At 55.1% G+C, this 15,149-nt stretch overlaps 4 protein-coding genes across 4 annotated transcripts; 2 read left to right on the forward strand and 2 right to left on the reverse strand.

The window, feature by feature from the left end:
* Positions 1 to 189: 189 nt before the first annotated feature.
* PG997_001846 (uncharacterized protein) lies at positions 190 to 1,864 on the reverse strand (the record flags this gene model as incomplete). The annotated part of the gene is made up of 4 exons (XM_066806161.1): positions 190 to 685; positions 747 to 864; positions 925 to 1,293; positions 1,837 to 1,864. The coding sequence occupies 4 exons, from the start codon at positions 1,862 to 1,864 to the stop codon at positions 190 to 192; spliced, it is 1,011 nt and encodes a 336-aa protein (XP_066673457.1).
* A 2,392-nt stretch (positions 1,865 to 4,256) lies between these two features.
* PG997_001847 (uncharacterized protein) lies at positions 4,257 to 5,863 on the forward strand (the record flags this gene model as incomplete). The annotated part of the gene is made up of 4 exons (XM_066806162.1): positions 4,257 to 4,579; positions 4,702 to 4,864; positions 4,943 to 5,494; positions 5,600 to 5,863. The coding sequence occupies 4 exons, from the start codon at positions 4,257 to 4,259 to the stop codon at positions 5,861 to 5,863; spliced, it is 1,302 nt and encodes a 433-aa protein (XP_066673458.1).
* A 3,197-nt stretch (positions 5,864 to 9,060) lies between these two features.
* PG997_001848 (uncharacterized protein) lies at positions 9,061 to 11,748 on the reverse strand (the record flags this gene model as incomplete). Its single annotated transcript, XM_066806163.1, has 6 exons — positions 9,061 to 9,213; positions 9,313 to 10,324; positions 10,428 to 10,548; positions 10,828 to 11,170; positions 11,254 to 11,410; positions 11,480 to 11,748. 6 exons carry the CDS (start codon positions 11,746 to 11,748, stop codon positions 9,061 to 9,063), a joined length of 2,055 nt encoding a protein of 684 aa, XP_066673459.1.
* A 1,806-nt stretch (positions 11,749 to 13,554) lies between these two features.
* On the forward strand, positions 13,555 to 14,973 carry PG997_001849 (uncharacterized protein; the record flags this gene model as incomplete). The annotated part of the gene is made up of 2 exons (XM_066806164.1): positions 13,555 to 13,680; positions 13,810 to 14,973. The coding sequence occupies 2 exons, from the start codon at positions 13,555 to 13,557 to the stop codon at positions 14,971 to 14,973; spliced, it is 1,290 nt and encodes a 429-aa protein (XP_066673460.1).
* Positions 14,974 to 15,149: the final 176 nt, after the last annotated feature.

Genomic DNA, 15,149 nt, shown 5'->3' on the forward strand with positions numbered 1-15,149 from the left:
TGGAAATCATGTCCCTCCGAATATGTATAAATATTTGTCCAAAGAATGTGACCCGGTATATACATGGAGATATTATAAAGAAAATAAAGAATATTGGCAAAATGGGTATATCGTAAGAAGTAAACGAACAAGCCCGGCCCGCCCACACACACTCATCATCATCCGCTAGGTAGGTACGGTACCCGCTAGTCACACCCGCATCCGGGGACTGGTGGGCGACCACCACGACGAGTCGATGGGGTGCGACGTGTCGATCGTGACGGTCGTGACCTTGGTGATGGCGGTCGGCGACCCCTGCCGCGTCAGCGCCAGCTCGTCCTCGTTCGCGCCCCCCTTGCCATTACTCATCGCCCGACTGCCCCGTCCGACCTTGGCCTGGTTCTGCGACTGGAAGTGCCGGGCGCCGGCCTTACTACTAGCACTAGTGCTGTTGCTGTTCTGGCCGTACGGCTTCATCTTGTACGACCGGTCCGTCCGGTTCTGCGACGACTTGCCGTAGCGCTGCGTCGTGGTCTCGAGGATGCGCTTGAACAGGGGTTTCAGGGTGGGCAGGCAGGCCGCGATGATGCCCGTGTTGCACTCGGCCGAGATCCAGATGGTCAGGTCGGTCGAGTCCCAGAGGAAGTCGCCCGTCTTGCCGTAGTTGGAGATGTAGAAGGACTTGACGATGGCGGCGGCGACGGCGCTGGAACACAGGGTCGGGTTAGTTGGATGACAGGTGGAAGGAGATGGGGGGAGTCACTTACAATACGCCCAGTCCCATGATGCATATTAAGGAGGCTTTGGTGCGCATGTTGATTTGCACATTCCACAGCATCGGCGCAGGGAGAACGGCGAAGAACATGTCTGTGAGGATATTGATGACTTATCCCGATTGTCAGCAACATGTATCAGTTCCCCCCACGAACCTTGGCAAAGACTCACTAGAGTTGGCATAACTAAGCATCTGCAGCGTTTCTTTAGACCAGCACGTCGCCTGGACCGTGGGGTCCCAAAGGATGGCGATGTTGGTGCACTGCACCAGCAGCGTGACGAAGCAGAACAGGGTGTAGAGCATGGTAAACACCATGGCGCCCTGGAGGGTGCGCCGGTAATGCTTGTTGGGCGCGATGCGCAGCAGGAACAGGCCGATGGACATCTTGACGGCCGGGATCGCCCACAGGTAGATGACCTGCCCGACGAAGTTGATCTTGAGCCCCGTCGTCGCCACGGCGGGCGGCAGGTACACGATGTGCCGGCCCGCGCCGTAGACGACTTGGGGACGACTACTCCCAGGCCAGCCAGGGAGAGGGTCTGCGATGGGGGGTTTGCTGTTAGCGAATACAGTATAAGGATTTGTAGGTCCCGTGTAAGAGCAGAAGAACTTACCATCGCTATGATCATGGCATAATCCTGGAGGTTCTTGTTAGATCAGAGCTATGATCGAAGAGTCTTGTTGGTTAGACTTACATCAGATCCCATCTTATGTACCATGGTCAGGCGTACCCAGAGACGGGCACAGACGGTTATGAGCGCCATCGACGTCGTGGCGATGACCGCGCCGAGGATCTCATGGCCCCTATACTCGTTGGGGAGTCCAGCCCCGGGAGCGGTGGTGGTGAGTCCGCAGACATTGGATCCGATCTTGCAAGCCGCGATGTGATTGTGGGCGTGCAATCCAAGTCGTCGTTCTCGCCGTCCTCGCCGTCTGGTTTAAGATTTTCTAGGCGCGGGATGGGGTGGTGGTCGATCTGGTGCTGCAGATCCTCACGTCACTCATTGTTGATAGGGAGTAGTAAAGGGGAGGTGACGGCAGAGGATAGTGGGCACGGCACACACACCCTTACACACACTTACACACGGACGGGAACGAGGGTGTGGCCATGGGTCTCGTCGGGGATTATATGATTTGTATATCTCTGCATCCTTCCCTTCCAGCTTCCTCCTAGCCTTCTCGATCGTCCCCACCGTCTTGGCACTCTTTCCTCGTGCCTGAACCCCGGCAGCCTTCCAAGACCTTGGTTTCTCCCTCTCCTGCCTGCAGGCTAAACCTCACATGGTTTGTTTCCAGTAGGCAGGCATTTCTCATCTCTCTCTCTCTCTCCTTGCTGGTGTGGGCTTCCCATAAAACGGTACCGACACGGCGACCCCCCATGTTTCGTGTTTTGCATTTCGACGACGAACAATGGGAGGGGGGTAGTCCCTGTCAGGGCTGCATGTGCCAATACCCGGCTGACGCCTTGGTATACAATATGCCATACCCTCCACCTCGGTTACGAAACAAGGGGGTTCGCAATGCAACCGACTGGAGCGTTCTATTTCGCCCATCACCTCGCTCCTCGCTCAGGAACGAGCTGCTGTATTAGGTAATATCGATACAGGTTACATGGTGTACTTATAATTCGTCCCAAATATCAGGTGAATATTCAGGTCGCTCTTAGCAAACGAGATGCTACCTTAGCATGAACGACGGTGATACTAAGGGGCATCCAGGTGCGACAACGTCGTCAGGCCAGGCTGGAACTAGAATCACCGCCTAGCTTGGTCGGGCTTGACGCGGAAGAAGAGTAACCCCATAACTTGCCGCGAAGTGGCAAATGCCGTCCACTTGCTTGACTCGTCTGAACGTGTCGGCAAGGAAAAAGTCCCTCACGAGTCACTAGTAATCAAGCTTACTGGTTAGTAATGCTTCTTCCTATCCAACCATCTACTCGGTGTATATTTTACCTCCTGAAAAGCGCCGCCTAATTCTCGGCACTTTGGCCCGGTGGTCACGTTTGGGCTCTACTGCGTCGATATCCCTGTCCTGTGGCATCTCGTTGGAGGGCTCGAGAGATGGCGACATTACGTACATAAGTGCATGCTTCGTCCTATCAATCAGCATTTATCAGTTATTTGGAAATATCTGAGTCGGTTGCAAAACGCCTGATGTTTGTTTTGGCATCACCAGCCGTTGTTGCCAGTGTCACCAAGGCCAAATGGAACCATTACAGAAAAGAGACGAACCGGGGCTTAGGCGATGCTACATACTCGATCTCTCCCCTGATACCACCCTGACCAAGTTCATATGTAAGATCCAACGGGCAGCGGGCAATCGGCACATTTACTTTAGGGAGGGAACAGCCTTAATGGCCCCGATCGCCCATCGCGTTAATCTGCAGTAGGGAACATAGATCGGGAAAAAAGAAAAATCGATTTTCTTCCATCAGGCTAGCCAGGAACACCCCGCGAAGCTTTTCGTTGCGCGGTTTCAGGACAATCGGCACTCGCCAGGTCAAGGGTGTCGTTACTTTTGGAGGGAGGACCGGCGGCCGGGAAAGGACTCACGGGACCCGAAAGCCTTTTCAATTCTTGAAAAAGGTCAGCCACCTCGGTAAGCATTTACAGCAGATGAATGTATGTGTCGTATATAAGTATGCATGGTGCGTATAGCCTAATGCACCCATCCCAGACGCCGCTATACTCCTTTGCGACCATGGTTCCGAAGCCGACAGCCGGGTACGTGAAGTTGAAGAAGAGGGCTAGAGGCCGTGCTCATGAGTAACCACCGCACCACCCAACGGCCAAGAAATCCCGGGATGGCGGGAGAGTGGCAGCACTAACAGCTTCCCAGCCCCAGGACCCTGGACGGATGAGAGATTGGATCTGACTGGGTCGTCGCGATGAGACCAGACCAAACCAAGATGGCCCAGGCCAGGGAGGGGGTGTAAGATCCACCGGAAGCTGCATCTCTTAGGTAAAGTTCTAGACCTAGCGATTTGGGCCCTGGTTTCAATGTCCCCGGAGGTGGGGGAAATCCACAACAACCCAACGGCCGACGGACGGAATGGGAAGGACGGGCTGTTAGCTCTTAGCGGTGGATGTATGTAGGTAAGTATTAGAGGAGGAGGAGGATGCCAATGCCTCTTAAGCATGATGCGACGGTTTTCTAGGATATGGCGAGGTGAAGAGCGAGCTTGGTCGGTGATAGTGTATGTGGAAGAGACCAACCATCGCCGCGTGCTCGGTAATGCTCATTGTTATAATCCAAGGACCCCCCGTTGATTCGTCTGCTAGCTCTTCGGTCGCCCAGACTCCCGTTCGTTCCATTGATCACCTGTCTGCCTGAGAGCAGCTGCGTTCATTAATTTGAATAGTAGTACATACACCGGTTCATCTCCCTACCTGATCCAATAGTCTCGCAACTCCTTTCCTCTTCCTGTCGTTTCTGAAACCCTCGATCCCAAGCAAAGTTTTGCTTGCTACCTATACCAGGAGATCCCCCTCCCTTCGTCACTATGCATATCTCGCTGGCCTCGGCGGCCTTCCTGATCGGGACGGCTCTGGCAGTCTTCACGCCGAATCTCAAGAACGGCGACGCCCTAGCGCAGTTCAAGATTCTCGTCACCCAGGCTCAAGCAAGCCAGGCCGCCATCTTGGATGCGAAAGCGAAACGGGCACCACCACCACCGCCGCCGCCGCCTCCTCCTCCTCCTTCTGGATTACCGACGCCGCCGCCGCCCCCTCAGGCAGGACCTAAGACCCCCGCTGGCAACTCGACGGCACCTCCTTCAAAATGGGGGAAATGCACCAAGGAGAAGCTGACCGTTCGTAAGCCTTGGTAAGCAGTCCCGCATCATGATCCTCCTCTCCTCCTCGCCGCCGTGGTGGTCGCTCTCTTTTTGGCACCAGGCTCTCTTGTTCAAGGGACGTCGCCGGAGGCTAATCCTTATCATGCACTAGGGGCTCGCTGAGCACGACGGAGCGCAAGGCATACTCCGATGCCGTTCTGTGCCTGCAAAAGCTGCCGGCCCGGACGCCGACGAGTCTGGTGCCCGGTGCGAGGACACGATTTGACGACTTCTTGGCATCCCATATCAACCAGACCCAGACCATCCACTACACGGTAAGACATGATCCTCACACACAATCTCCCATGTCCAAGTAGCAGCAGACCACTCACTAACCTTCGTCTGTGGCACAGGGCACCTTCATGGCCTGGCACCGCTGGTTCACCTTCCAGTTCGAGCAGGCCCTGAAGAACGAGTGCGGCTACACGGGCGCGCAGCCGTACTGGAACTGGGCCCTGTACGCCGACGACCCGGTCTCGTCGCCCATCTTCGACGGCAGCGCCTTCAGCATGTCGGGCGACGGCGAGGCCGTCGCCAACAAGGGGCCCATCACGCTGCTGCTCGGCAACTTCGCGCCCGTCGTCCTGCCGCCCGGCAACGGCGGCGGCTGCGTCAAGACGGGACCCTTCAAGGATATGGTAGTTAACCTAGGCCCCGTCGCGCTGCCTTTGAATAATGGGACTGTTATTCAGGGGACGGGGCTCAACTATAACCCGCGCTGCCTGAAGCGCGATATCTCGGCGGGGGTTAATAAGGCGTTTGCCAATGCCACGTCTATTATGCAGCTCATTGGTAACAACAATAATGTCGCCGACTTCCAGCTGGTCATGCAGGGTGTCCCAGGCTCTGGCAGCATCGGTGTGCATGGAGGTGGTCATTACACCATTGGTGGTGACCCAGCCGGCGTAAGTCTTCCTCACCCCAACCCACTCAGCCCAACCAAGCCCCTATTCCCAAAAGTCCTTCCATATAATCGAACGACAGACATACTGACATTCCTGGTCAATCAGGACACTTTTACTTCGCCAGGGGACCCAGTTTTCTATCTGCACCATGGCATGATCGACCTGGTGTGGTGGGTGTGGCAGATGATGGACGTCCCGGGCCGGCAGAACCAGGTGGCCGGCACCAACACGTTCCTGAACCAGCCGCCCTCGGCCAACACGACGCTCGACACCGTCATCGACCTGTTCTACGCCGGCGGCGGGCCCGTTGCCATGCGCGAGCTGACCAGCATCCACGACGGGCCGTTCTGCTACACCTACTCTCTGTAAGGGGAACCCGTTACCTTTTCCTCCCCATCCATCTTGGTTGTGCTTCTTGCCCCCTCTTAACTACCTTTATCTTCGTAATCATTATTATTCTAATGACCTGTTTCTTGTTCGCCCATGCGTATAGAGGCTCCGGCTCCGACTCAGCAGCCATTGAACGCGTCGTCACGGGCCACCAACCTCGAGCCGCTGTACCACCTTCGACGCAAACGATTTCTCTTCTTTCTCCTCTTCTTTTGCTTCTTCTTCTCCTTCTTCTTTGCATATAGCCTGATTTTGGCATGATACCCTGTCCATAGAGTACCTAGATAGAAACTGGCTAGATGCTGTTAATTCATTTCATAAGCAAGGAATTCGTATCTACAGTGACGTAGCTGGTAGACTGACCGATCTGACCGATCTGACCTGACCTGATTCCAGCTGTCGATCTGAAATCCTCACATTGTTTTTTGAGGGCTTGACGGCCGGCGGGGGGCATGCGTTGGCACGGAAGAGTGACTCTTGCCTTGATTCTAGTGATCCGCTGGAGCGCACATGGAATGGAAATGCTGGTTCAAACTGGGTTTACTCACTGCGTCGGCGCTGTAACCTGAACTCGTAGTTACTGTGTACCGATCAAATTATTATACCTACCACCAACTGCAGTGAGATGGACTAATACATATTTACCTCTTGCAGCGTTATTGGCCAAAAGGGAGCACTTACTCAAGTCTATCTTCTCGTCCCGCGCTCGCTCTAGGCCCTAGAACAAGCGGACCAATTGGCTGAATAGGGCAATTCTGACCTGGTCGCTGAAAGAGGGGAACCATGCACACTGTCAGCGGGGCCTCACTAACAGAAACTTCCGCAGCTGCAGGTCCATCACACCAGTAACAAAACTGTTTTCCATTCTTCTGTATTAGTAGTAAACTCCAGTTCCGTACATGAGATGTGCAAAAGCACTCTCCTGCCCGGCTTCACTTTCTGTTTCTCTTCGAGACCCCAGCTCTTCTGCCACTCGACGGCCAAAACTTCCCAAGGTTTAAAACACACACTCACCCGGTTACACTCCGGCCCAGGACACTCTGAAAGAGCCATGAGCACAGGGATATAAGCTGTCATAGCTTTACCTCTCCCAATTAAATTCGGAGCTCAACGCCTGACACCGATGGTCCAGTTGGAATATTCTGAGTCTACTCGCCTCGTTGAATCCAAACCATTACCTCTATCTTCGTCCTGACAGGCAGATACGTACATACCATACAGACACGTCCCACAGCCGGACCGTTGACTACTCCAAGCGTCGCACACGCCGAGCGCTACTGAACCAAGCCATGTTACCGCACATGCACCTGAACCATTGAACTCACAGCAGTTCCCTTGACAAAAGAGACTGGGTGCTCCAAGTGAACTTGAGGCAGAGGGCGTTGAATTCGAATTTCACAGCGCGCGCAAATTTTTTGTCGTTTTTTCTATGCCCTTCTTTCTATAATATCATCTACTGTGAAGTCTGTTTCCTTCTTTTGGTCTTTTATATCAAATACAATTATCGTGAGCTATCTGCTGGCTATATTTACGGGGAAAGTAAGCATGTCATATGCAGGTGCATTCATTAGCTTGGTTGGCTGGGTCCGCTCTCCCCGCCGACGAGGGACAATTGACAACTTCAGCGATGCCACTTTTCAACCTCTGTACCCTCCTTACTTGTTCCACTGGGACAGGTTGCGAGCCAAACGACTTCTCTGCATACTCTCTATGAACCACGTAATGAAGATTTTCTAACATCCGCCACTGACCCCATTCTCACGTTTCCGAGGTTATATTGAACGGCCTGGTCGTTGGTTCAGTGGATGGATGCTGCGGCGGTCGCTACTGGAACAGCCTTTCGTTCATCGGCTTCATGCTGGCTGGCAGCGCCAAATCACAGCCTGTTCTTTACCCGCCTCCCAAAGCCTTCCGATTACCGGTTGAAGTATACGCCCGTAGTCAAAATAAAGATATACTCATTATTTGCCCTCCAAGTAGGTAAGTACCTATGGAGATGATAGGGCTATCTACCCTTCGCTGGAGCGAGTATCCACCGTCTCAGTGGGCTTCAAGACGCCAGAGGAGTAAAAAGCTGCAGGCTGCCCCATCACTTCTGTCATCCAACTCCAACCTTCGTGCTGACAGTCCACTTGCTCTTTGGTCGTGATATATCGAAGATGCAGACTGATGCTTTCTTTGCTTTTTCTTCGTTCCATCGCACTCTCGCAACCTCCGTGCTTCTCGACACGCCCATGACAAGAGCTGAAACGACCGGCTATTCTTCGGGCGACGAGACCATTCCAAATGCCCAGGATATAAGCCACCATAGCACTGACACCTAGTTATTACAATCCCTGGCACTGGTGCCCGAGGCGGACTGGTCCGGTTGGAAGAGTGCGAGACTCGAAAAGAATCAACAGAGAGACATGGTGACCAGGAAGGGCTGCCGAAATAGCGCCCCATGGCCCACGCCAAGAAAGAAAATGCGAAAAAAGTAATCTTGCCATAAAGTTGAAAGAAATGTCCGTATTAGACCCGACGAAAAGGAACGCAGGAAGCTGAGGGTGTTGGTGTTAGGAATTGTCCGGCGCATACCTACGTAGTATGCGCAACGTTTTTAGTGATTTTCTGAAGGGGTTCTCTTCTTTTTGACCATCTGCGTCTCCCCTATCCGGATGGACCACTTCCTATGTCCAATTTGTCGCATACATATATCTGCGATGCATTGCGTGCGGTATGGATAAAGTACCGAGCAACTGCATTCGATTGAAATCCAACCTTATTTACCATTTTATTACACAGGCAACCTTGGGGAAACAGATGCGCCCGTTTTATTTTTTTCATTGCCGAGCGTCACGCGAGTGGGGGGCTTATTGCAGTCAATACAATCTACTTCATGAAACCCCAATATCATCGAGACTGGGGAGACCGGAATAGACTAGAGCAGGCTTGCGATACATAACAGTTATCAATGCCGGCCATTGAGATCTATCAGCCACTTGATTCTTCCCTGCTTGCTTAATAACAGCATCAAGTAGCTTTTATTAAGGGGAACATTGTAATTCGCTATCCCACAACGGAGGCCCTCAAGCACCCACGCTTGCTTCTTGTAATTCAGCTATCTATCTATCCATCCCGTACCATGATGCAAGATGCGTTATACACTCATACCGTCATCTCGATTTCACCATTGCTCAGAAGCTCATCAGTAGATCCAGAAGCTTGGGGAAGTTGGGCGACCCAAGCCCCGTGACAGGATCCCATCCCTTCGCCGCCGTAAAGCCCGACGTACCGCACCCGGGGTTGCTGCCCGCCGTGACATCGAAGAAGACTTCGGGGTGGGAGTACTGGATCTTTTGGTTAGCTTCCCTCGGTCTCTTCCTTTCTCCAACCATAAAGACGCTCTCGAGCATCATCAAAGAGAAGGATTCTCATGGACAACTTACCAGGATAGGGTTAATGAAGCCCACCGTGCTCTTCCCGGCCTTGAGCCGCTCCTCGTTGATCAGCGTGAGGATCGCACCCCACACGGGCGCCGACAGCGACGTGCCGCCGATGAGGTACCAGCTCCCGTTGGTGTAGACGACCTGGCGGTCGCCCACGGCGGCGACGTCCGGATAGGCGCGGCCGAGGCTGTTGTAGACGCCGTGGGTGACGTTAACAAAATCGCCGTCCTTAGGGAACTCGCCGTAGGGCGCGAACGGCAAGGTCGGGCCAACTTTCTCGACGTAGTGGCTCACATGGCTCTTCTGCCACGCGGGCGTCGCAAAGATGTTGCTAAACCCGCCGCCGCTCGCGAACCGCGCCGTGGCGACCTCGCGCAGCCGCTCGCCCGGCTGGGGCGCCGTCGCGTCGCGGTGCCGGTCCCACTCGGTGCTGCCGACGGAGAGGACGTAGGGGCAGGTCGACGCGAAGTCCGGGCCGAAGATCATGGTCGCGTTGTCCGGGCCGCCGCGGGGGCAGGCCGCGACGGAGCCGACGCCGTCGTCGCCCGAGGAGATGACGACGGTGGTGCCCTGGAGCGCGAGCTTCATCCACTCCTTGCACTGGCGCTGCATGTAGTAGTCGGGCCAGCTGTACTCGCTGCCGCCGTACGAGATGGAAACGACGTTGGTCGGCTTGTACACGCCGCACTGCAGCTGGCCCTTGTACCCGCCAGGGTTGGGATCTGGGTAGGACGGGTCGCGGCACCGCTCCTCGGTGCAGTCGCCCGTCTCGCCGTAGGCGCTGTAGGTGCAGTAGCTGCCGTCGATGGCGTCGAGGAAGGTGTTCCAGAAGCCCGAGAAGTTGCCCGAGCTCTCGTAGTATTCGTCGTCGACCTGGTACAGCACCGTCTTCTGCGGCCAGATGAGCGGCCAGGAGGCGTCGAAGTCCAGGGCAGACTCGGACCCGGGCGCGAGGATGGGGAGGTCGGGGACTGTTCCTCGAAGGCACCCACCGCGCCGTTGATGAGTCTCTCTTCGGGGTAAGTGCCATTGGGTATGCTCATGTGCCTACCGAGACGTGTTAGCCAAATAAGAGCAGGGGATCAGTCTCATAATGGATAGTTGCGCAAGCGTACGGGTAAAGCGTGGCAAAGAAAACGTCCAGGTCAGCCCGGCTGTAATGGTCGTCGATGCTCTCGAATATGCCAAGCTCGTTTCCGGGATGGGATGTTGTCCCGTTGGGCAAGTTGTATTGGACTACACACTCGGTAAGCACTGGCACGACCGTGATTGGCAAAAGGCTGGCTGGACTCAAATCGACGGTTGTTCTGCCGTTTGCGTTGAACAGCCACCTGTCGGAAAGTTCAACGACGAACAAACACCCGGATGTACGCTGTTCCACATTGAACCTTTGACAGGTGGTCGGTCACACAGACACGTTTATTGGCTTTACCCCTGGTTCGTGGCGTTGAACCCCATCCTGCCTGCCTGCTTTACAGAGGCCAACGTGGTGGAATGAGCTAGAAATGAACTCACCTCTTGTGCATTCCGCCGTGACATAGAGGTCGCAGGTAGTAGCATTGGGATTCGGGAAAACAGGGAGCTGCGTGATCGCCGGACGAACGACGTTACCGTTCTTGAGGCCTCCCCTCTTCTCCTTCCTCTGGCTGCTGCTATCCTTGCCACCTCTCGTCGCCGCCGAGCGCTTCCGCAACCGGGTGCCGGGCGTCACGTAGTCGACGTGTTCTTGGACGTGCGAGGGCACATGGTACGACTCGGTCGAGATGTCACGCGTGCCGTCCGTGTTGTGCTGCCAGACGTGGAACTCTGCGTACAGCAGGCTCTCCGCCTCGGCTGCCGTGGCATCAAACTGGATCCACTACAAACATGGCACACGGGCGTGATGAGTGAGCAAAGGGCGGCAACGAAAAGGATAGCTGACTCGGTAAGCTAGCCACGTACCTGCTTGTTGACAGACTGGGCCACTCGGTCCCGGGAGATGCCCGAGGCGACCACCCAGTCGATCACAGCGTCGGCGCTCGACTGCTGCGGGGCGAAGAAGTCGATGACCTCCTCAGAGCTCATGTGTTTCCCGTAGTTGATGGATTGGGGATTCGAGCTTTTTGGCGAGGGGTTTGCTTGTGTTAGTTGTGATTGATTGGACTGGGTGGGTGGAACCTTTGCTCACATATCCATCAGCCTATCATGTCCGGCGTCCAGGTTGCTCTGCTTCAACCCGATCCTCATGGGCAGAATGGTGCGAGAATGGACCTTGGCTCTCTTGGTCCATTGCTGTCCCAGCCGAGGAACGTGACACTCGTGGATGTTGTGCGTAGCAGGAACCTCGCGCTTCTTCAGCCACGATGAGCTCCTACGCTGCGGCACGGCCACGGGGTTGGCAACGGCCTCTAGTACGAGACCGGTGGTGAGGGCAGTCACCAGGGATTGGATGAGCATGACGACTAATGGTCAATAAAGGCCGGGTAGACAAGTAGAGGGGAGGAGTAAGGAGAAGAGGCAAGTTGGGCCTAACTTGTTGACCCTCAAGGGCCATGGCGGCCTTTATAAAGGAGATATTCGGCACCTGCATCTGCAATTGCATCTGCTCTAGGCGATCTGGTCGTGACTTGGTCATGCAAGCGAAGTGTGTATCTCTTTGTTTGCTGAACAATCCATCGGAAACAGAGCAGGATATGCCATATCCCGCGCAGATTGCAGCGGTCATCGAAAGCCGCAACAAGCGAGAGCAACGGTAGGGGAGCCTATCATTGCCATGTCCAGTCCGGGGGGCGGTTATCGCACCTTCCTCATCGCTGCTAATGCCGCAACCTAGTACGTGATTAGAACCATGCAGTCAGGTCAGAGACGACGCGCCAATGCACGGCTTGACGGCTCGATGCGCAACCGACATGGCGAGCGAAAGTGTGAGCGACGCGAGCTCCCTCATACGGACTAGCCTATCAGGAAATGGCGCGAGCAATCGTGTGTATTGATAGATCGCCATCGTTGCTCGTCTAACACCCCTGAATCCTGGTCCATAGCCGGCCCCGCAGGCTCGACGGCCGGGTCGCTTCTCAGTTCTCGATTGGTCGCATTGGTTCCTCAGAGGACTACCAAGCTTTCACTAGACGGCGATATTCCTGGGCAGGAAGCTTGATCTCACTTCTCCCGTGGGATCCCTTGAGTGAATGTCTGGTACGTCCTGACCTGAGTTCGGTCATAAGATTGGTTTCATCTCGTTGCTTGGGTACTGCAGAGAATGTCGGGAAAGGAACCTGGAGTTTGCGTTGACTTTCTTGTTGATAGCTCATATCCTCTCCCCATCAAGCCACGACGACTCGGCAGAATGCACCAACCCTGTTATGTGACTACCAACATCTATGTTCCAGTCACCCAGCTATAACAACTGGGGTCAGGGTCCAGAATTGATAGTACAAGGTCTAAAAGGTGTTGTCATGATCAAGACGAAGGGTTGAAGGCACAGCACGGAAGATAACCTGCTTTCTGCTGCATTCGTCTTGCATAGGTGGCGTTCGAGCCCTATAAAGCACTCAATAGCCGGTATCAAGTAACATTAGAAACGTCGGATGGGTAATGCATGGAGTTGGTAGCCCATCCATGGCGACGAGGGTGCAGTACTAAGGAGCTGTATTGGTGTAAAATATAAGGCAAGGTCTCGGGGGTTTTCAAGTTGTATGAATACATGTAAGACAGATGGGCAATCAGAACTGCAGGCTGTTGGGCTGTTTATTTCGGCGATGCTACTTGAATGCAACTGCCCAGATGTTTGGGTGGCGCTTGCCTCATGTAAGTTGTCTGTTACACTTACAGCGCCTTCAGCACTTGAGGACCTCGGCTGCCCACTGGTGCCCATATCTCGACACAACGCAGTAAGATATGGTCTTCCTGATGCAAACTTATTGACGGAGCAACCGGGCTTTCATTTGTACTATGTATCACCGCCAATGTTTGATCGGGACTCAAGGACCTCGGGCAAACACAGTGAGAGGAAGGAAGATTGGAAGGAAGATTGGGAAGCAATGGATCCCTACTTCCTTCCACCTTGGGCCATAGGTTTAGGTGGGGCAAGTTCAGGCACAAGTGCCCAACCCGATAAGCAGCTTTCGCTGTACCCCTCCCCCGCCATTTACGATAAGAACAAAAAATTACTGGTCCTGTCCCGCATTCGCATTCGAGGTCATCGTCGCAAAGAAGCTGGTGTTACTTGGCAACCAGCGATCCAGTCATAACTACACAGAAACCATGGCGCCTTACGACAGTGACTCTTCTGGAGGCGAAGAAGAGGAGTACACCGAGACCAACGTCTTGCTGGGCTACGCTTCCAAAGACGCCGACGATGACACCATCAGCCGCCTGGGAGGGCGCCCTGTAAGTGCTACTCCATCCCAACCACACTCCGGGAGCTACGATCGCGGGGGTGACTCGATTCTCACTGTGCCGTCCTTTGATTCGTGTACGGGAAACAGAATCTGATACGTATTTGCTTCAAACATTTAGGAATGGCTAGACCCTTCATCGCCCCCGTCGGCCGCGCTCGCCAGGTGCAAGGTCTGCAAGGACATGATGGTCGTCATCCTCCAACTCAACGGCGAACTGCCCGAACAATTCCCCGGCCACGAACGACGGATCTACGTATTCGCATGCAGAAAGAAGACCTGCAGGCGGAAAGACGGAAGCATACGCGCAGTTCGCGGCGTACGGATTGCGCCAGGCTCCAAAGTCGTCGCGGCGAAGGAGGAAAAGGAGGAGAAGAAGCCGGCACCCGCAGCCAAAGCTGAACCCAAGCCGATCGCCACCGGTCTAGGAGAGTCCCTATTCGGCGCCAAGCCGATTGGATCCTCTACGGGCTCGGCCAACCCGTTCGCGACTGGCAAATCGTCCGCCGCGGCCCCGAGCAATCCCTTTGCCTCCTCCGCGAACCCCTTCAGCAAGCCTGCTGCGCCGGCTGCCGAAGAACCAAAACCAGCAGACGCCGAGCCTAAAGAAGAAGCTACAGTTACGGAGAAGGTCGCGGAGGCTGTCAGCTCGTTACCCCAAACATTCGCCGAGACGCTCAACCTCAACAACCCCCAGGCCAAGTCCGACAAGCCCGAGCCTGCGGAGCCCTGGCCCGCCGAGAAGGACCTGCCCGCGCCCTACCCCGTGTCATACCTAGCCGACGCCGACTACGAGACCCTAGATCCCACCCCGGCCCCTGTACCCCAAGCCGTACAAATGGACGTCGACGACCCCTCGGCGGCGGGCGGCAGCGGCGGCGGCAAGGAGGAAAAGGACGTGTTCGAGTCGACTATGGACGCCGACTTCCAGAAGTTCGCCGACCGCCTGGCGCAGAACCCGGAGCAGGTGATCCGCTACGAGTTCCGCGGGCAGCCGCTGCTCTACTCCAAGACGGACCCGGTCGGGCAGAACCTGAGCACGGGGCGGAGCATGCCGCGGTGCGGCAACTGCGGCAGCGCCCGGACGTTTGAGGTCCAGATGACGCCCAATGCCATCGCCGAGCTCGAGGCCGAGGAGATGGGCCTGGAGGGCATGGATTGGGGCACCATCATCGTCGGGGTGTGCGACTCGGATTGCCAGGCCCGTGGGGTCGGTGAGGGCGAGGCGGGTTACTTGGAGGAGTGGGCGGGTGTGCAGTGGGAGGAGTTGACGATGCGACGATGATGACGAGGAAGGATAAATACCTATTCAATGAATGAACGACTAGCATATACTACGGAGCAAAAGGGGACGGGAGGCGGTCAAAAGCTGGGGGCAAGCAACCTGGGCATATCGTGTAGTCAATACCCACTGTAGGGAGCGCTACTGTATTGCCTATTCGTAGTATTCTATCTATGAAA

Source organism: Apiospora hydei, assembly GCF_038363865.1.
Source record: "Apiospora hydei strain CBS 114990 chromosome Unknown utg000003l_segment0_segment0, whole genome shotgun sequence".
NCBI classification, from domain to species: Eukaryota; Fungi; Ascomycota; class Sordariomycetes; order Amphisphaeriales; family Apiosporaceae; genus Apiospora; species Apiospora hydei.